Below are 20,355 nucleotides of genomic sequence, written 5' to 3' on the forward strand. Positions count from 1 at the left end.
AAAACGCACTTTATTTCGGGTAGGTAGACGCACTGCCATTCAGATACCCCTATCCATTGTTATGTGACCTGAAGAATTGTAGCACTCAATCGGACGCCAACGTGGAGGTACACATAACGTTCTGCTCTACACTCTTAAAAATGAGCTACACCACATAGCACGCTCCTAGTCAGCTCGAATGACAACGTTCTCGTCCCTGATTTGTTGAAAACAGGAGGCGTATCCTATTTTGTAGCCATGGTACAGTACATAATGATGCATAATAGCTCCGCCTCTCGTCATAATCGCTTCATCGTCGTTACGGTCGTTACAAGCTAACGAGTGGCGGGAAATTCAAAAAGGCGGGCGGGAAATTTAAAAAGGTGGGCACGTGATAAAACACGTGCACGTCGCTCTTCGCGCGATAACGTGAAGGCCGTGGTACACGTCACGCGCAATGTGTCACGCGCCCACATTTTTGAATTTCCCGCCACTCGTTAGCTTGTAACGACCGTAACGACGATGAAGCGATTAAGCCCCCAGGAGCGAGAACGTTGTCATTCGGGATGATGGCTGGCTAGCAGCGTACTATCTGGAGTGGGGACAGGGATCTATCAGATTCATCTATACAAAAGGTGTCACAGCCAGGAAGTTAAAATCGCCGTCTGGAGCCGACGTGGTAGGTGGGCTACACTCTAAACTACACTAATCTAACTAAACTAACCTACACTCGATGGGCTACACTCTGGTTGGCTCTGCGCCAACCATTTGCCACGAAGGATCGGGTTGTCGCTTCTGGTTCGAAGGGAGATGGGGCTTACGCCTTTTTGCTCTCAATTTGTATATATGATAATTCAACGTTCACAATCACAACGTTCTCGCCCATGATTTGTTCATAACGAGAGGCGGAGCCACTATTTATGATTATGTACGGCTACAAACATGGCTCCGAATCCCGTTTTCAACGAATCGGGGACGAGAACGTTGTCATTCGAAATGATCGTTGGCTAGTATCGTGCTCTGTGGTGAAGTTCATGTTTAAGAGTGTAGAGCAGAACGTTATGTGTACCTCGGCGTTGGCGACTAATTGGGTGCTACAATTCTTCAAATGGACAGAGGAGTCCGGATGCGGTAAGTCTGCTCACCATTATCGAAAAACAAAGGCGTTTTTGGATTAACGCTGCACATATTATGAAGGAGAAGTATGGTGAGTAGAATTAAGAAGCGTAGAAGAACAACATTACACCGACACTCTAAAAAATGAATTTCACCGCATAACACGCTCCTAGCCAGCCATCATCTCGAATGATATCGTTATCTGCCCTGATTTGTTGAAAACGGGAGGCGTATGCCTTTTTTGTGACACTTATACTGTTCATAATTGTCACAAAAAGGCGTTTTCAACAAATCAGGGCAGATAACGATATCATTCGATATGATGGTTGGCTAGGAGCGTGCTGTGCGGTGAAGTTTATTCTTAAGAGTGTATTGCACCCGTAACTAAATACCATCGGATAGGAGTTCTTGCCTCCTTTAAAGGAGCAGTCTAGAGACACACAACTTTGTTTCTGTTTTTGGTCGGTATGGAATGTTAGGCGGCAGAAAACAGTTTTCCCGCAGTTAGTGCAACTCTAGCAAAATTGGGACGCCTGCAATAGCTCACTGAATCCCCAGTGCGCGAAACACCCTCCTTCGCCTTCAGGGCAGTCACGTGATGAGCGCCGACACGCGGTCACTATGTGACGCGAGTGATAGGGAGGCTCCTCGCTGGATCTGGGATCACATGACCGGGGTGAGCAACACCGCGCAGGATGTCCGATGTCCGAAACGGAGGATTTGAAGGCGGTCAACGACATCACCTCGATTTTTGGGGACCGCTGACACCACGGGAAGAACGAGTGGCGTAGCACGAAATTAACTGTGTGTAGTACAGCGGCACCCCAGTGCTTCCCGACAATGTGTAGCCTCTCTGACAGTTTTCACCGCACAGTTGGTTCAGTGACTAACAGGTGGCGCCACAATACCGACGTCATCGCTTGCTTTCTGCTACTGTGAGTTCTGAGATTGCACAGAAGCCACGGGTATGTTACCCTTGTGCACTCTTAAAAATGAGTTTCACCGTATAGCACGCTCTTAGCCAACCATCGTCTGAAACGATATCGTTATCTGCACCGATTTGATGAAAACGGGAGGCGTACGCCTTTTCTGTGACACTTATGCTGGTCATAATTGTCACAGAAAAGGCGTACGCCTCACGTTTTGAACAAATCAGGTCAGATAATTATATCATTCGAGATGATGGTTGGCTAGGAGCGCGCTATGAGGTGAAGTTCATTTTTAAGAGTGTGATTGCAACGTTATTTTGTCAGGGTGCGTATATGCTTTGATTTTTTAGAAAGTGTGATATAAATCATATAGAGAATAGAAGTCAACAAGAAACAGCTCGCAATGTTCGTAGCAGACGGTTTTTCCTGCCAACGGATGAGGAGGCTCTCTACCACAAACGTCACACTACACTCTAAAAAGATAACTTGAAGAGCCAACCATTGCTGCGAATGATATGGTTATCGCTTCTGATTCGAAGAGAGGGGTGGGCGTACGCCTTCTCGTGGCAATTTGGATATATGAAAATTGCCACAAAAAACCTTACGCCCCCCTCTCTCTTCGAATCAGAAGCGTTAACCGCATCATTCGCGGCAATGGTTGGCGCACAGCGTGCTTTGCGGTGAAGTTAAGTTTTTGTCGGCACAGTTCCCTTAGAAGTCGGCCCAGGACGCACAATCCCCCAGGGCGTCAGTCGTGACGTTGCCCACATGCGTGAGGCCGACAACGGCAAGCCCTTTCACCATCACCACCACCACCACCTAAGTTTTTAGAGTGCAGAGTGGGTGATTTGAGGGAGTGGGTAGGCGATTTTGAAAATTAATAGCGCCGCGGTGAAATAACTTTGGAGAAAAATATCTTGTGGAAATGCTTTTCACATACTGCTTTACAAGACGACAGCAGTTTTTGGCCATGTTTGATACCACTTTAATGTTCCTTTAAGGCTGACGAACAGTTTTTACCCGGACAGACTTCAGCCCGTATACGCCCAGCTGTCCTACTAGAATGAGGATGGAACCTGTTTAGTAACAGTGTGCTCACGGGACGGGAGACTAACGCGGAGACTTTGGAATATTTTCAGGAGCGAGTTTCACACGTCGCCCCGTGGCCTGTTCCGCAATACTGGAAAACATGGAATCACCGACTGGGTCTGGATCCGGCAACGTTTTATATGACTTCAAATGCTCAGTCCTGCGACGTTATTGCGGAGGCATTAAAGAGGTACAACGACGTCATATTTGGATATTCACGGAGGCACCGCAACAGCCTATACCATACAGGACCAGTGCTCCCTGGTTTAACAGTTCACGTGGAAAACTTCGAGGGCCAAGATTGCCAGTATCCTGGCCATCTGAGCGACGAAAAATGTAAGGATTCATTTAGTCATTCATTATAAATGTCAAAGGTGGTCTCAAATGTGCAGCCTCGAGAACGTGAGGATGGCAGTAAGGATAACATAGGCGTGGCGTCGCTTGCTGAAGCAAAGCGATTTTAACAGAGCGATCTTTATTCCTATGGACATGAATACGTCCGCTCTCGTTTACTTGTTTACTGTTTCGTTTCTAGATTTATTTGCTCTCCTATACAACGCATTTTTACACGAATCAGGTCTGAAGGTAACGATAAAGAGACTCGTCATATGTCAAAGGGGCACTGAAGTGAAAATATATAGCGGGTGTCTCAGTTAAATCCTCGGGCTAAAAAATTCGCGAACGGGTGCACCAATCGACGAACTTTCTTTTTTACAAGTATCTGTCTGGTACCGCCTATAACCTGCGCACAATTTGAATCAGTGGGAGGCGCTCATTATTTAAATAAAAATTCAAATGAGTTTCGTAAAAAAAAAAAACACAGCTTCTAAAGCAGGGCGCTGTCGGCACTAAAATGGGCACTACCCCTTCTGGGACCTTCGATGGACACCTTTTAGAGAAGAATCAGCCACCGAAATGTGTCATTTGTTCCATTAACTAATTGGTTTCGGTTTACACATTTTTGTCGCGCCTGGTCGCGTTCTTCTAGAAAATCCATGAATAGATTTGCATAGTTTGGTGCTATCTTAGTGGCCATAGCGGTGCCGTTGACTTCTAAGTAGTGTTCACCGTTAAATTCAAAGGTGTTGTTCTTTATGATCAAGCGAGGAAAGACGGCAAAAGTATGAGGAATGAAATTTATACTGAGACAACAGCAATTGTGCAAAAATTATGCCTCAATCGCGCCTTTTTCTTTTTCATTTACAAATCAAATCAAATCATGCCTTCGTAAATTTAGCCATTATGAAATTCCCTTCAGCCAAACAAATGACGAAAATACGCGTTTTAATTATTTATTTTCTTTCTTGAAAGTCCACGCGTAGAATATTGTGATGCATTTCGAACGTGTCGTAACTGTCTGCCTCCTTGTACCGGTACGCCGATCAATATGAGTGGTCTTCTAGTTACTACGCATGCTGGGTCTTCGAACTTCCGGTCTGAAATTTTAGATCCGCTCAAAGGAAAACTTCATAAACTCTAGCTTAAACGACAACCAAGATGAGTACGTCCAGGAACGCCTTCCCCCCCCCCCCCTCCGCCCAAGGAAGTAGGGTACTTTAAGAAATACTTCGCACGTGGATTTCTTATAACAAAGTGTTGGAAAATGACGACAACTAACATTTGGCGCGCACATCTCTCGCGCATTCTTCTGGTCACTTGCGCTTTCGCTTCCAGACAGTAATGCTGTTCTTACTTTCGCTCCGTGGCTTGTCCCTTTCAATAGGTTATGGGTCCAGAGCGCGTCGATCGTCGGTAATCGTTCAACCGGGTCTGCTCGTCATCTGCTGCTGCGTCAAGTTGCAAATGGGAGAATCAAGCAAATTCTCTGTGGCGAAGCTTACTGACGGCAACTACCAAGTATGGAAGTTTAAGATGAAAATGCTACTCATCTGGGAGGACACTTGGTCGTACGTTACGAGTGATGTCCCAGCGGATCCAACGACTGCATGGATCACCGGAGACAGTAAGGCCCAGAGCACAATCTGCCTGAGCATCGATGACGGGCAGATCGTGTATGTCTGTAACTGTACGTCAGCGAAGCATATGTGGGAGGAGGTCAAGAAAGTTCACGAGCGAGCAAACTTAAGCAACGGGCTTTATTTACTCAGGAAGCTGAAGGATGAAGATATGCAGTCCTACATCAGGCAAATTCTGGAGTTAGTAGAGCGGCTTAGAGGCATCGCGCAAGAAATCACCGACTTCCAAGTGGCTGCTCTTCTTCTCAGCGGGCTTCCGGACTCTTGCGAAGCGCTCGTCACCGCTCTGAACATTCGGCCAGATGACGACCTGACTTGGAATACGTCAAAGGAAAGCTGATGGATGAGTATAAGAGGAAGCAAGACATGTCTGCAGCGGGCGCACCCGATTCTGAAGCGGCACTCCGTGTGCAAGAACAGCACCGTGGGAGGCTCTCCCCTGACACCAGAGAATGCTTCTTCTGCAAGAAGGTGGGACATCTCAGGAAAGACTGTCATGCCTGGAGGGCGCAGAGGAAAAACTTCCGGAAAGGGCGTCCCAAACAGAGAGCCCGGTACTGCATCCACATCTGGCATCAGCGCCTGGGACACCGCGATCCGAACGCCATTAAGCGCTTACAGAAGGAACGCTTAGCAGGTAGAATCCTCATCGAAGACTGCGGTCACCTGCTCAAGTGCACAAGCTGCGTCAAAGAAAAAATGACGCAGAAACCTTTTCCGAAAGTCAGCACGTCTCGAGCTGGAGCTGTCCTTGATCTGGTTCACACGGATGTTTGTAGAACAATGAGGGTTATGACACCGAGCAAAAATCGATGTTTTCTGACGTTCATCGACGATTTCTCTCGGTATACTGTGCTGTATCTGCTCAAATCTAAGGATGAAGTTGCTTCAAAACTACAAGACTTTCTGGCCATGGTGAAGACTAAGTTCGGGACGTACTCCAAAGTTCTTCGCGCACACAACGGGACAGAGTATACTGGAGGAAGATCACGAGCGATTCTTCGTGATTGTGGCGTTGAGCTCCAGACAACTGTTCCTTACAGCCCTCAACAAAATGGTGTAGCTGAGCGCAAGAACCGCACGCTTTGTGAAGGTGCAAAAAGCATTGTCTTCGGAGCTAACAAGCCGAAAATGTTTCGGGGAGAAGCGGTGTACACAGCGTGTTATCTTCAGAATCGGCTTCCTAGTAGAGCGCTCTGCGGAACACCTTACGAACTGTGGCATGGCAAGAAGCCCAACCTACAGCATATAAGGACCTTTGGAAGCCGCGCCTTTGTACGTGTGCCCAAGGAGAATATATCCAAACTGGATGCTCGTGCTGTAGAAGGCACACTAGTTGGACACAGTGAAACACAGAAGAGATACAGAATACTCCCCAAAGGCATTCACAAGGTCAAGGTATCCCGCGACGTGGTGTTCGACGAAACTCCTGTCACAGAAAGGGACTGTTCCCAAGCAAAACTTGGTGGAGCAACTACTCCACCCTGTGCGTCTTTCGGTGATTGAGAGGAACACGTGTTTCCGGATAATGTTTTGGTGGAACTGTTACCAAGCGCACCCGTCTCACAGAATGACATCGATCCCGATGGCGTGGATCAGCATCGTGAAAACACGGAAAAAGAGTGCTGTCCCCTTCGTTCAGCGAGGAGCAACAAAGGAGTCCCACCAGAACGTCTTTCGTACGTCGCGCGCACATCGCGCGAAGTTATTTGCGAAGTTCCGGCGTGTTTGATCAACCACATTTCGTGAAGGTGAATTTCGCGTTTACCGGTTGCAAGGCCGAAATAGCACGCAGCGAGTGTCCTGCGCTGCAGGAATGTGAGAGACATGCAAGCACACAACATCTGTGCTGCAGTTCTCTTACAGCTAACATCTTCTAAGTGTGTAGCGCCGGTACGAATGCAGTTTACAAGTTACACGGTAATGTTGCGACATCCGTGTGTCACTCGTGCGCATGTTTTTTGGAAAAATTAATGAAACGTTGTATTCTTTATGCATTCTTTCCCAAGTCATTTGACGAGCTGATTCAAATGCAGAGTTACAAAACTGACATGGTATACGTTTTCACGCTATCTCTTGCGCTTTCTTAAACATAATGGCTATTCAAGTTTGAAACAAACTTCTTCCGTTTTGTCTAGACAGGTTTTTGCTTCCCTTCCTGACGTGAGTTGCACAGAAGTGTGCTTCAGAAAAAAAGAAAAGAAAAAGAAGAACGTTCGTCAGATATGTAGGCAGTACCGCTCCAAGAGCTCTGCCAGACGCACGCAAGCATTGCTGATGTAACAGATTTTGAGTCGATCAATCCATTTCTTCCGAGGATGCGTCGACGTAGGCGGTATTATATGTGTGGAAAGAAGAAAACGCGGAAAGACAAATTGCTATCCCCTCGGCGCGCAGAGAAGCATTGTGACACAGAACAAAATTAGTTTGGTTTAGTTCGCTGATTGTTGTCTGCAATGTTTACTTCATCCATGATTTTGTAGCGGGCCGTGGACAACAACGAAGATGGCCACGCGCCTGGAGCACCGGCTTCAGTTCCACCGGCGCGGCCATGGAGATAGGCCACCGTCATCGCCTCTCCGTGGCATACCATCACCGTCGGTCGGGGCTCATGTAGAGGAACTCCACCTCCTCTACATTTGGTGACCCGAACGATGAACATCAAGTTCGGAGCAATTCGGCCCTTCACCATCCCAAATTTCTGACAACACCATCCACGGCACTACCACGGCACGCTCTCCCTGGAAGCCCCCGCCTTTACTCTACTCATCACGACGACATCACGACACATCACGACACATGAAGCCGGTGCTCCAGGCGCGTGGCCATCTTCGTTGTTGTCCACGGCCCGCGACAATTTCAGCAGCAAAATACGGGTGCAGCTCAGCGATTCATGCGAAAAGCAAGGACTTCTCCGCAAGTGTACGTGGGGTCCGCCGGGTGTGCCTGGTTTGGCTATTCCCGAGTTTCATCGCTGTGCGGCGTCGATTTGGCGAAAAACGCGAATACGATTAGCAGAACGCGAAAAGGCATGATGCTCATAGCAGACGACGCCGGTGTTCCTGTCGTCTGCGAAGGAATATCTTGTGACTCTGCCGCAGGATATTCTCTGCGGTTTGAAGAGCAAGGAAAGACATCCCGCACATCCCGCAGCTTAGTCACCAGATATTCCGTAGCAGACGACAGTACCAATGGTGTCGTCTGCTATGTGAGTCATGCATTTCGTGCTCTTCTAACCGCGTGGAATATCGTGCAGCTCAGTGAGAATACATTCTGTAACAGGCGACAGCACCAGTGCTGTCGTCTGCTATGTGAGCCATGCCTTTTCGTGCTATTCTAATTGCGCAAAATATCCAGCAGTTCAGTCAGAAGATATTCTGTAGCAGACGAATATAACCAATGGTGTCGTCAATGGTGTCGTCGGCGCATTATAGCCGGCACTTCGTCGTCTACAGTCGAGGGATGGCGCAGCGAGCGAAATGGTTCGCGCAGTCACCGCTTCACAACATTTTGGCGCTTGCTTGGAAATGCAGTACCGCTGATGTAACGTCTTCTTTTTGTGTTATCTTTGTTTCCTCTTGGCACGCGACGGGTCAAGCAAAATCTTGTGCAAACATATGACCGCTCGTGCTCACCCATGCCAAGTCCAATACTGTAAACACGCATATCGCGCTCAGCCAGACGGAACAATTAGTGGCGCGGCTTTTGAATGCGCACAGGCTGTCCAGCTGTCTCCTGAACTTCTTCGTTGCCTTGTTGCTGTTTCGTGCTGTGTTGTTGTCGGGCGAAGGTTTAGTCACCAGTCGTTTCGTGTGAGTTCTGCAATGCTTGCGCATATAATAAACGCAATCTCTAAGGTATTACTGGCATCATATGCTCACGTTCATCAGTATCCGCCCTGACGCCCTCATTGTGTAACGGTGTGAGGAAGACGGCACAGGGTGGGTTTCCCGTGCCGCCGGTTTTTGACGCTTCTGCCATCCCAGTGCTCACTCATGACGTCGTAACGCTGAGATTCATTTCCCAATCTGAGGGAGCCAACATTTCTATCCATTTATTTACCGTACTTCGACCTGGGTCCCAAGTGCTCCGATTCCATTTCAGTTTCCATTCTGATTCAACTTCGATCCTGAATAACTTTTCTCAGCCGAAGCATATCTGCACACTTGCCCATGAAATTGTCCGATGTACCTTATTGTACACTAAACGATATGGACGTGTCTGAAATCTGCCCCAACCAGCTGCATCCGCCGCCGAAATTCCAAATGCATAGAGTCTAGGGGACCACACTTGATCCGCGCTCCTGACCACGTTATGGGACGAGGGGATACCCAGTGCGATTCAAATAACTATTGTAAAGTTGTCCCATGAAACAAGAGACCCCCCTTCCCGTTGACATCCTACTGGATGAGTGCTAAAAGCGCTGCTAGGTTTCCGTCATCCAGTGTAAAAGAAAAGACTTCACTGTATAACCTATCCAGCGCCACTATTTTTTTTCTTTTTTTTTTTTACAAGCATGACCCTTCCACATTTCTATGGCTGCGACTGGGAATTCCAAGACAAATAAGTTTCATCTATTGTTCCCTCGAGAAAATGAGCATCGTTGATCAAACAATAAACACAATTTGGGGATTGGCTACGCTGCCCGTGCTCGTGCTCACGCGTCGTGGTCCACGTCGGCCTCGTCGTCCTCCGGCCACGTGCAGCGGTATATCATTTCCAGCGGTCAAATTGTTGTTGCTTGTGATGACACACTCGAGCAGCACTGCGCTGCCCATTCTGAAGCAGCATACTCCACGGATGACCATACCTGACAAGAACTTGTGTGCCGATTCAACGGCTTAACATAGATGAAATCTTTTTGTTGGTATTGGTTCTTGATATGTTTTTCTAGTGCGTGATCGAGCCAGATTTTCGATTTTTGGCGGCTCTATTTTGTAAGCGAAATCTCGAAATATAGTTTTTCCCAAATCTTCCGACGACGATATAAAAATTTCTGAGTCTAAAACGCAAAATCTGCTTCGATCAGGCACTAGACCTAAGCATCCTCTTCCATTTAAAAGCAGTTGCACGGAGATCAACCAAATTTTCGCGGCGCTACGGGAGTTGAAAAATGTATGGGGATTCCCATAGAGCGTCGGTGGTGATGCACCGCCTTATTAGAGAGTTTTAGCAAACGGGATCTGGCAGCTCCCGATCGTTAATAAATACGGTGAAATCGAACCGATCGTATCCGGAAAGAACGCCAGCACGAACACTTTTAGCAAACCGGAGGGAACCGGAGACGCGCTCGCCGCCCGCCGCCCGATATCTTTTTAGATGACGAAGAAGAGGACAGCCATTGAGAAGAAGAAGTTCTACTGCTGTCCACATTTTCACGATTGAAAGAACTTGCAAAGAACTATTGTGCTTTTTTTTTCCTGACCGTGAACAGGTGCTGCTCGACAAATGTGTGGACCTAAAGTGTATTCTTCGAAACTTGGAGAAAAGACAGTTGCGGCCAAGTTATTCTTTCGTTTTTCCACGCTTGGAACAATGCCTACTGCTGCCGCAATGTAAGTGAAATGCGCCGGAGACTCTCCGAGCTCCTCACAGAGAAAATAAAGGTAATCGGTGATCGTAAAACGCTTTCGGGCGGGTGTCACACTAGCAGACGACGTAGTCGTTATGAGATTTTCCAACCGTAAGTATGTCCGGTAATGGCGGCTAGCGAGCGGAGCACCGGCGACGGCCGGAGAGATACGGTGAGGGTGATGTCATCTGAGCATGCGCAGTTGCGTGGCCGGCCCAACGGTAATCTACCGAGCGGGAGGACGCACTTTGCTAAAACTCTCTATTATCTCGCACGTTATCTCGGCGCCGTGCGAATGCTCAACATAAGACGCAGCAGAATTCAAGTCCTGTCAGCAGCTTTTTACTTTTCCTTCCACTACATGTCTGTAAAATATTCTGCGGGGATGTCCCTCGTGTGAGTACACGGTTGTAGTGCTTAAAAACACCATGGAGTAATTCAGATGGCACCCGGATTAAATTAAATAGCATCTGGGTTTTTTCAGATGGCGCCCGGATTAAATTCAATGGCACTCGGATTATTTCAGATGGCACTTGGACTAAAATGGACGGGAAAACCTGTAGAAGCGATTTCACTGGTATTAAGTGCTTTCATGAAAAATTTCATAAGGGGCAGAGCCATAATCGCGGACCAACACTCTCACATTATAACTAGTGCTCCGCGTTTTCGGCATTTATTCCTGGGAGATTCAGCGGGTGTTTTTCGGCATTTATACGTTTTGTCAAATTCGGATATTTTCTGCATTTTGGAACGTTTGTGCCACGAATAGATCCCAAAAAATCGCCAGCTATAGTTACCCGGGAGAAAGAGTGAGAGCAGCTTGGTAGGTCGACATTGAGAACGCAAAGAATTCCATTTCTTTTGTACTTGAACCCTGTTGAGCCACTGGGCGCGTTAAGCAGGCTCACGAGCGTCCTTTCTCCGGCTCTCAGAGGAACGTAACCTTGGTTTTTTTCCACTTAACGGTGTTTGTGAGGCTGTCCAGAAGCCGAAGGCTCCGCCCATGCACGACATATTGGACTTTCTTCTATCATCTGCATTCTGTAAACATGGCGAGGTGCGGTACCGCCAATCAAACGGTGCGTACATCGGCAGGTGCGTCACGGGCCGGAAGTGGTGCCGCTTTTCCCTGACATGAAACAAGGGGCGCGCAGGTTGCACCCGGGAACGCACATCGGGAGTCGCTTTGGACGTGTTAAGTGATCCCCTGAAACAGGGGACGTTCCCGGTGCACCAACTTAAAGGGGCACTAAACAGCTCCAGGAATATTCTCCAGTTATTATGCTCTATGAAAGAACGTGGCTCACGAATCACGATATCCATTTATGAAATTCAACAACAACAACAACTTTATTTTCGACCTTGGAGAGTGGGGAGTTCCATCGCCACAGGCGATACTCATTCATTTACTTCATTCATTTACAGGCAAAATTCATTTACTTCTAGCGAGCGCCTTTCCTACGAAACAATGCCATTCAAAGAGCATAATCCGCGTGAGTCTCTCCTTCCTACTCCGAGAGAACCTACGTCACACGTCTCGCACGTGTAGCAAAGCTGCATTCTAGTAACTGGAGGTGGGGGAGATTTCGGACTCCTAGCCAATGACAGGCCTCGTTGACACAAACAGCAGCGTGCGGGGAGAACCGGTTGTGAGAACACCGCGTAGCAATACAGCGCTGAAAACATAGTGCGCACATGAAATGGAATATTGTGGGCTTTTAGTACCTTTTGATCTGGCTACCTTGGGTTTGACAAGTGTAAATATGTTTAGAATTGACCTCACTACACGATATTAAAACAAAATCACTGTATAGGCGCCCCGCATTTTGAATGGTTGATGGTGCGCGACGTCAAAATGACGTGTGGCTATTGTCGCCAGGGCATCGCAGGGCGGGGCATGAGCGCGAAAGAGTGCAGTGAATATTCGGTTGGTTTGGAGCCATTATTTACTTTTTTGCGACAAATATTTTTGTTAAACGTCACTGTAGGAAACGAATCACACTGCATTACAAAAACGTGCACCTTGCATACCTGTTTATTGCCCCTTTAACGCGGCCAATGATGATGGTGAAATGTTCTTCCCTTGAACTAGAAACTAGCAGCTCCGTAGGGCGGTAATCCCCGCATTCCACCTGGCAGTCTTGGGTAGTAACTAAGTTACTTTTAACTTGTAACTGTAACTAGTTACTTTTGGGGGTAACTAGTTACAGTAACTAGTTACATTTCCAGAAAAGTAGCTTTTAACTGTAACTAGTTACTATCCCTGTGAATGTAACTGCAAGATGTAACTCGTTACTCAAATAAATGTCGCCTTTTTTTTTTTTTTATCCCGCCCCTTCCTTACTTCTCCCAAAAAGGGTCTTCCTTTCTTTTGTCCGTAAGCTGCCATAGGTCTCGTACATTGAGTTTTTGTCCGAGCAGGGAGCTGGAATTCCAGCTTTGCGAAGATATAGGGCGTTGGAAAGCAGATCAGGGTGAGTCATGCCTGAGTAACTGTGTCACTGGCCTCACTGCCATGGCACGGGGTCCTGCCTCCTGTGCATCGCCTAGGTCACAAGCGAAAGGTTACACACAAAGACAATCTTCTCGGTCAGCTCACTTGTGCACCGACCAGTGCAATGAATAGTCCTGCTCCGGCTGCTATGAAGCTTCCGTGGCCGCTCTATGAGGCAACGTTCGAGTTCTTATCATGGAAGGACAACAATAATTTAACTGTAAAGTGCAAGCTATGCAATAAGACGTATTCGGCAAGCAGGACGTCAACTTCCAACCTGAAGAAGCATCTTGAGGTGAGTCTTTGTTCTCGTGCACGCCGGTCTCTACACGCTAAAAAACGTGTGCGTGTCGCCTCTTTTGCGCCGCGATGCGCCACGTCGCGTGCTCATGTCGTATTTTTTGTACGTGGGATAGCCGCGTATCAACTTCATACATTATATTCATTTATTATTCGTCGTAGACACAACACCCAGAATCTGCAACAAAGAAACGCAAGCGTGCCGAGTCCCCCATGAAGCAACGGCAACCCTCATTGCCATCATATGTACAAGCGCAGTCAGCCGGGTGCAGTCGGGTAGCCCAGGGTGCCCTTGATAGCATGATACTTGACTTTGTGGTCGGCAGCATGCAGTGTTTCTCTGTGGTGGAAAACCCAGAGTTCAAGCATCTCATTCAAACGCTGCTGCCACGGAGGACTGTAATGACGCGAAAGACGCTCGTGTTGCATCTAAACAACGCCTTCGGTGCAATGAAAGCGGCTGTGACAGCATCTCTGGGTGAGGCATCAACTGTCTGCTGTACAGCCGATTGCTGGACGGCTTGCAACAGGTGGGTGCCGCGCATGTTCAAAAATCCATGTAATGTACTCGGCGACGCTTAGCGCAACGCTCACAGTTTGTTCATTTTTCTCACAGAAGTTTTATTGGTGTAACGGCTCAATGGCTGAATTCATCAACGTTGGAGAGAAAGTCTGCAGTGTTGGCGTGCCGAAGACTCTCAGGGCGTCATACCTACGACAGGCTGGCTGAGGAGCTCCACACCATACTGAGCGAGTACCAGATAACAAACAAAGTATCCAGCATGGTGACTGACAACGCCGCAAATTTTGTGAAGGCGTTTCGATAAGTTTGTTTATAGTGCAGAGTGGCCCTTCTGGATATAGCACGCGTTGTTAGGTCATAGTTCTTATTACATGTGGTCGTATTCTCCGTTATCTACACACAGCATCTTCGGCGGTCATAATGCTGAGGACGCTGACGAAAGCATCACGGACGAGCTGCACAGAACGCCGGATGATATTCAACTTCCGAAGCATCACCGCTGTGCTGCCCATACTCTGAACCTTGTGGCAACCGTCGACAGTGAGAAGGCGCAAGAAGACCCGTTGTACGGCAGCGTGTCAGATTCTGTGTTCACAAAATGCAAAGCATTGTGGAAGCAACAGAAGCAGTCAGTGCAAGCTGCGGAAGTTATCAAGGAAAAACTTGGAAGGTACCTTCCTGTCCCAAATGCTACACGGTGGAATTCCACTTATGTGGCTATGGACTTCATGAACAACGTAGGAAAACCGATGCTTGACAATGTTTTCGACGCTTTGTGTCTACCTCGGCTAAAGCGGGATGATGTGGCCTTCATAAATGAGTACTGCCAGGTATGTCCCTCATAAGCTTGTATGGTTTCTGCTTTTTAACGTTCTAGACTTGATATCAGCGCATAACCATGCTTTTCAATGCAGGCTATGAGTGGTGTCGCTAAAGCTCTCGATATATTGCAAGGTCAAGATTACATGTACATGGGTACATTGCTGCCAACAATCCAGTCTCTTCTTCGCCGCCTAGATACGCTACCTCCAATGCGGTATTGCACACCATTGGTGACTACCCTTTCAGCGGCACTGAGACGAAGGTATAGGGACGATTTTTTCTTTCTTTCTTTATTCTTTATATGTGTGAGCACTGCGGGACTAAGGTACACTCGCATTGCAGGTTTTCAGACCAGCTGGCAGAACCCAGCTTTGTCATCGCTGCTGCAGTCCATCCACGTTTTAAGTTTTCTTGGCTGGGAGAAGGCGAAAGGAAGAGGGCTATCGGCCTGGTGAAAGAAGAGTATGAAGCGGCAGCACCAGTAGAGGGATCACCGCTTTCAGAAGGCCAGGATGGCGAGGGTGCAGACGACGACTTCTTCATTTTGCAAAGCACCCCTGGAGGAAGTGAGCTTGATCGGTGGAAGAAAAGTCCCCGCGGTGGACTCCAAGCCCTCAACGACTTCCCCCTTATCAAGGACATGTTCATAAAATTCAACACGGGCATCCCGTCCAGTGCGCCTGTGGAACGCCTCTTCAGCGTTGGGAGGGACACGTTTGGTCTCAAGAGGGGAAAGCTGACTGACGAGAACTTTGAAAAACAGCTTCTTCTTAAGTGCAATAAAAACTTTCATGGCACTTAAGTAAGTGTAAATAAATGTGTGCTCTTAACAGTTGTATCACCTCCTCATGTTTTTAAAGTAACTGTAATGTAACTAAGTTACTTCATCTCAGTAGTTGTAACTGTAACTAGTTACTTGACGAAGAAAGTAACTATAACTGTAACTTAGTTACTATTTTTGGCAGATAAACTGTAACTCAGTTACTTTTTAGAAGTAACTTACCCACGACTGCCACCTGGAAACTAGGTGAAGAAAAAAAGGAAAATGGGATGCCGCGGAGGAAGAAAAGTGCAATCGGGTACTGTCATTTTCGGCATATAGCACTACATGCAATTGTATAAACAAACAAACAACTTTAATGGTGGTGATGGTGGGAATGAAGTAATGAGCCCCTTTATAATAAGGATCGAAGTCCTATTGTGTCCAAGAAGTTCAAAAGAGCTATGAGGGCAGAGCGTTGGTGGGCTCGAGTAGGTCAGGGACCAAGCAATTTTGTGAGAGAGAAGGACCCAGAGTTCAGCTGACTAAGAGACCCGAATAGTGCGGTTCGGGAAGGTTGGAAGAACTGGCAATGAATCATTTAACTCGAAGTTTCTCGGAACATGCCGAGTTTCCAAGAAAGCAAGCGACTGCATTCCAATAACGTATTCCGCTGGTGCTTCTCGGCATTTTTCAACAAATGCCGGAAACACGCCCGGAACCGTGCATCTCTGTGTACCTGCGTGTGCACAGACGGGTCAGTGCGCAATGACTGACCTCATCGCTTCCAAAATTATGGCAGGCTAACGCAAACACGAAAGCCAGTCACATAGTGTTCTTAATTTGTTCTTAATAAATTGTTCGTAATTTATAAATGTACCCTTCATAGGAACGTTGTAACATCTAAACGAATTCCGCGTTTGAATTTCCTTCGTCTGGTTTTCCTGTTTCTTTGCAAGGTAACCTGTATAAAAGGTACTGCTCAAAAGTCACTGTGTTCTCGTTGAAGCCGCACATTCAATCATTTGGTACGAGAGTGTCAGATCAGTGTGCTTTACGTTATTGTGTCTCTGCGTCTGTACGACCTGCGGATCGTGTTCAGAACTGTGAAGAATGCACAAGGGTCAAGTGACGGGACTTTATCAGTGTTTTTCTACGGTATGTTCAGTATACGTCGAAAAGGGGAAAAAATAAATAAAACACTGTCAAGGAGCCCGCGAAGAGGGAATCACACACGTAACATGAAAAACGGTTAGGAGCAACTAATATTTATTCGAACAAGAACTTTCGTGCAAGAGACTGCACTTCTTCAGGTTACACAACTAAGTGCGACACGAGTATATATACCAAGTGAACAGATACAACAAAACAGGTTTCCAGAACTAAGTAAACACAAAACAACCAGACAGTAATACAATGCATCACGTGAGCAACCGTCACATAAGAATCAGGAAAGAGAAGGTGTACGGGTAAATGAGACATTCGGAGAATTGGGGTTCAAAAGATTTGGTGGTGAAAAAACGGGGGCACAGGTGGATGTCTAGCCGTGTACGAGGGGAACACAGCTTTTGTTGAACTGCGTGGGAAGGTACGGGTGACCTTATGGGCTGAAGGGAAAATGGAGCTAAGATTGCTAAGAACAGAAGGTAAATGGAGTAGTTTAGCTGGATGATGGGTTGAACAACTGCAGACGACCGCCATGAACGTTTAGTCCCCGTGGTTTTAAAGAAGAAAATTTAGAAATGAAGAAGGACTCGCGATTTTTGCGTTTGCGATCGGTGGTGTAGCCAGATTCCAGAATTGCAATGGACAGGTGTGTATCCATGTCGTGCCCGGGAAGATTAAAATGTATAGCAACGGGAGTGGGGCGATTATTGACAATGTCGGATTTATGACCGTAAAACCTCTGACGCATGGTGTTGGAGGTTTCACCAATGTACTGAACATTGCATTTCATACATGTTATTAGATAACAAATGTTAAAGGAGTTACAGTGCAAAGATTGTTTAATTTGAAAGGTGTAGTTGTTTATGGTACTGGAGACCGAGGTGCAGGTAGAAATAAGATTACAAATTTGGCAGCGTGTGCCGTTGCAGGGACCCGAACCAGGTGTTGTAGTACGGCGCAAACGCGAAGAAGTAAGGATATTCCGGATATTCCTTGATCTGCGGAATATAACAATGGGGGCAGAAGAAAATAGTTCTTTCAATTTTTCGTCACTGTGTAGAATGTTAAGATGGCGCTGGAAAATAGTTTTCGTGTTACGAAGGGCTTTGTTGTAGGTGGTCACGAAAGTAATATTTCTGTGTTCCTCGTTAGGTTGGCTGGAAAGAAGTAACTCTCTGTCCAGCGAGCATGATTTGGTGAAAGCATTTTCAATTAGATTGCTGGGATAGTTACGATATAGATATCTAATAACATGTATGAAATGCAATGTTCAGTACATTGGTGAAACCTCCAACACCATGCGTCAGAGGTTTTACGGTCATAAATCCGACATTGTCAATAATCGCGAGTCCTTCTTCATTTCTAAATTTTCTTCTTTAAAACCACGGGGGCTAAACGTTCATGGCGGTCCTCTGCAGTTGTTCAACCCATCATCCAGCTAAGCTACTCCATTTACCTTCTGTTCTTAGCATTCTTAGCTCCATTTTCCCTTCAGCCCATAAGGTCACCCGTACCTTCCCACGCAGTTCAACAAAAGCTGTGTTCCCCTCGTACACGGCTAGACATCCACCTGTGCCCCCGTTTTTTAACCACCAAATCTTTTGAACCCCAATTCTCCGAATGTCTCATTTACCCGTACACCTTCTCTTTCCTGATTCTTATGTGACGGTTGCTCACGTGATGCATTGTATTACTGTCTGGTTGTTTTGTGTTTACTTAGTTCTGGAAACCTGTTTTATTGTATCTGTTCACTTGGTATATATACTCGTGTCGCACTTAGTTGTGTAACCTGAAGAAGTGCAGTCTCTTGCACGAAAGTTCTTGTTCGAATAAATATTAGTTGCTCCTAACCGTTTTTCATGTTACGTGTATGTTCAGTACAACGTTTACGTAGTTACGTTTTGCTGGACAGTCTAGAAACATTAATCACAGCACAGTCTTTCTCTCTAACACGGTTCAACGGTTTAGCACAGTGTGTACGTGTGTGTCTTACGTCCGTTATTTGCTTAGTCCTTTGTCATCCCTGTCTTTTACTTCTTCGTGTGCTTCTGATTAACCATAACCGCGTCTCTGATGCGTCATTCTGACATATACTAAGGAATAGAAATGTTTTCGGCGTACTGGAGAGGAAGTTGCAACAACGTGAGGACTGCAAAGAGTATACCTCCTTGAAACTGGATGTCGTTTACCACAGCTGAAGTGTTGGTATTGTGACGTCCTCGTGCTCTTGCCTCAGCTGTAGTTCCAGGTTCGCCAATTAAATAATACATATGCTCCAGTTGCAATTATTTCTTTCTTTCCCTGAACTCCCTCAGCGCGATACACGCACAGAAAACTGCTCTTTTCTAGGCGAAACGTCGGCGGTTGAGAAGAGGAATATAGAACGTAAAGATGAGAGTATACAGCGATGTGGTTTCGAAGCACTTACTGTGGACAGAGGTCGCGGATGCTCTTGGAACTAGCGAGTGTTTTCGAGTTTAAGAAAATTATATATACAGGGTGTTTCAAAAAACGTGTCATTCGGACTTTATAAAAAACGGGGCGACGGGAAAATACGAGGTAAACGGCACTTGTGTGGCAACTGAATTTGCCATCTTGCAAAAATATTTTCATTTGATTTTAATTAAAATAAATTGGATTTCTTTAATTCAACTTCAAAATTTCCCAAGTCAACCTCACGTTTTTTTTCACAGAATTGGAGAGCTCGTAGCGAACTTAGTCAGAACCACCAAGAAATCCGCTCGATTTTGCAAAGGGAACTGCCCCAAAAAAGTCCCGAAGTTGAGGCTTCAGAGTTTCGGGTATTCAGCAGCGCACCAAACCAGTCGCAAAGCTGGGCGGAGGGCAGGACATGTTCCTGCCCCCATGAAGCTAGAACAGTTTATCGCCGGACCGGCGTGCAGCACAAGACGCGCCGATAACAAGGCGAGTGACATTCCACCATACGTTGATAAGCGGCAAACAAAAATGATTCCCCCTCTTTTTTCCCGCCCTGTTTTTTTCCGACCTTCTATCTTTCATGGGGGCAGGAGCAAGTCCTCCTCGCCACGAATCTTCGCGTCTGATTTCGTGCGCCGTTGAATACCCGAAACTTTGAAGCCTCAATTTCGGGTCTTTTTTTGGGCAGTTCCATTTGCAATGTCGAGCGGATTTCTTGGTGGATCTGACTAAGTTCGCTACGGGTTCTCTAATTCTGTAAAAAAAGAAAACGTTAGGTTGACTTGGAAAACTTTAGAGTTCAATTAAAGAAATTCAATTTATTTTAATTAAAATCAAATGAAAATATTTTTGCAAGATGGCAAATTCAGCTGCCACACAAGTGCCGTTTACCCCGTATTTTTTCGTTGCCACGTTTTTTCATAAAGTCCGAATGACACGTTTTTTGAAACACCTTGTATACAGGGTGTCCCAGAAAACGTGTAATTGAATTATAATAAAAACACTACGCCACCTAAAATCATGCGGTCAACGGCATTTGTTCTTATTAGGTTTTTGCCACCTTGTAAAGTTAATGTCATGTACCCAAAGTTTAATTATGCAAATATTTGCGAACTGAACTCAGAAATTTGCCAAGGGAAGGTCACTTTTTTACCCCACCAATATGAAGAGCGTGCCGAATTCATTCAAA

General features: G+C 46.5%; 2 protein-coding genes across 2 annotated transcripts in view; both read left to right on the forward strand.

The window, feature by feature from the left end:
* The first annotated feature begins 3,176 nt into the window (after positions 1-3,176).
* The window catches only part of LOC135378630 (beta-hexosaminidase subunit beta-like), a 66,588-nt gene continuing 49,409 nt past the window's right edge, over positions 3,177-20,355 (forward strand). The window contains exon 1 of the mRNA XM_064611712.1: positions 3,177-3,449. Coding sequence (XP_064467782.1) covers positions 3,254-3,449 — 196 coding nt within the window. The 5' untranslated portion in view covers positions 3,177-3,253. The remainder of the gene's footprint in view (positions 3,450-20,355) is intronic.
* LOC135379067 (uncharacterized) lies at positions 13,756-15,602 on the forward strand. Its single transcript, XM_064612321.1, has 4 exons — positions 13,756-13,985; positions 14,382-14,808; positions 14,893-15,062; positions 15,143-15,602. The coding sequence occupies exons 1-4, from the start codon at positions 13,756-13,758 to the stop codon at positions 15,600-15,602; spliced, it is 1,287 nt and encodes a 428-aa protein (XP_064468391.1).

This window comes from Ornithodoros turicata, chromosome 1 (assembly GCF_037126465.1).
Source record: "Ornithodoros turicata isolate Travis chromosome 1, ASM3712646v1, whole genome shotgun sequence".
Classification (NCBI taxonomy): Eukaryota; Metazoa; Arthropoda; class Arachnida; order Ixodida; family Argasidae; genus Ornithodoros; species Ornithodoros turicata.

Bases quoted from the DNA above. Each gene is read 5' to 3' on its own strand.
- LOC135379067 (XM_064612321.1), top strand. From the start codon at position 13,756: ATGATACTTGACTTTGTGGTCGGCAGCATGCAGTGTTTCTCTGTGGTG. The intron at 13,986-14,381 runs GTGGGTGCCGCG...ATCTACACACAG, and splicing joins TGCTGGACGGCTTGCAACAG to CATCTTCGGCGGTCATAATG. The intron at 15,063-15,142 runs GTATAGGGACGA...CTCGCATTGCAG, and splicing joins TCAGCGGCACTGAGACGAAG to GTTTTCAGACCAGCTGGCAG.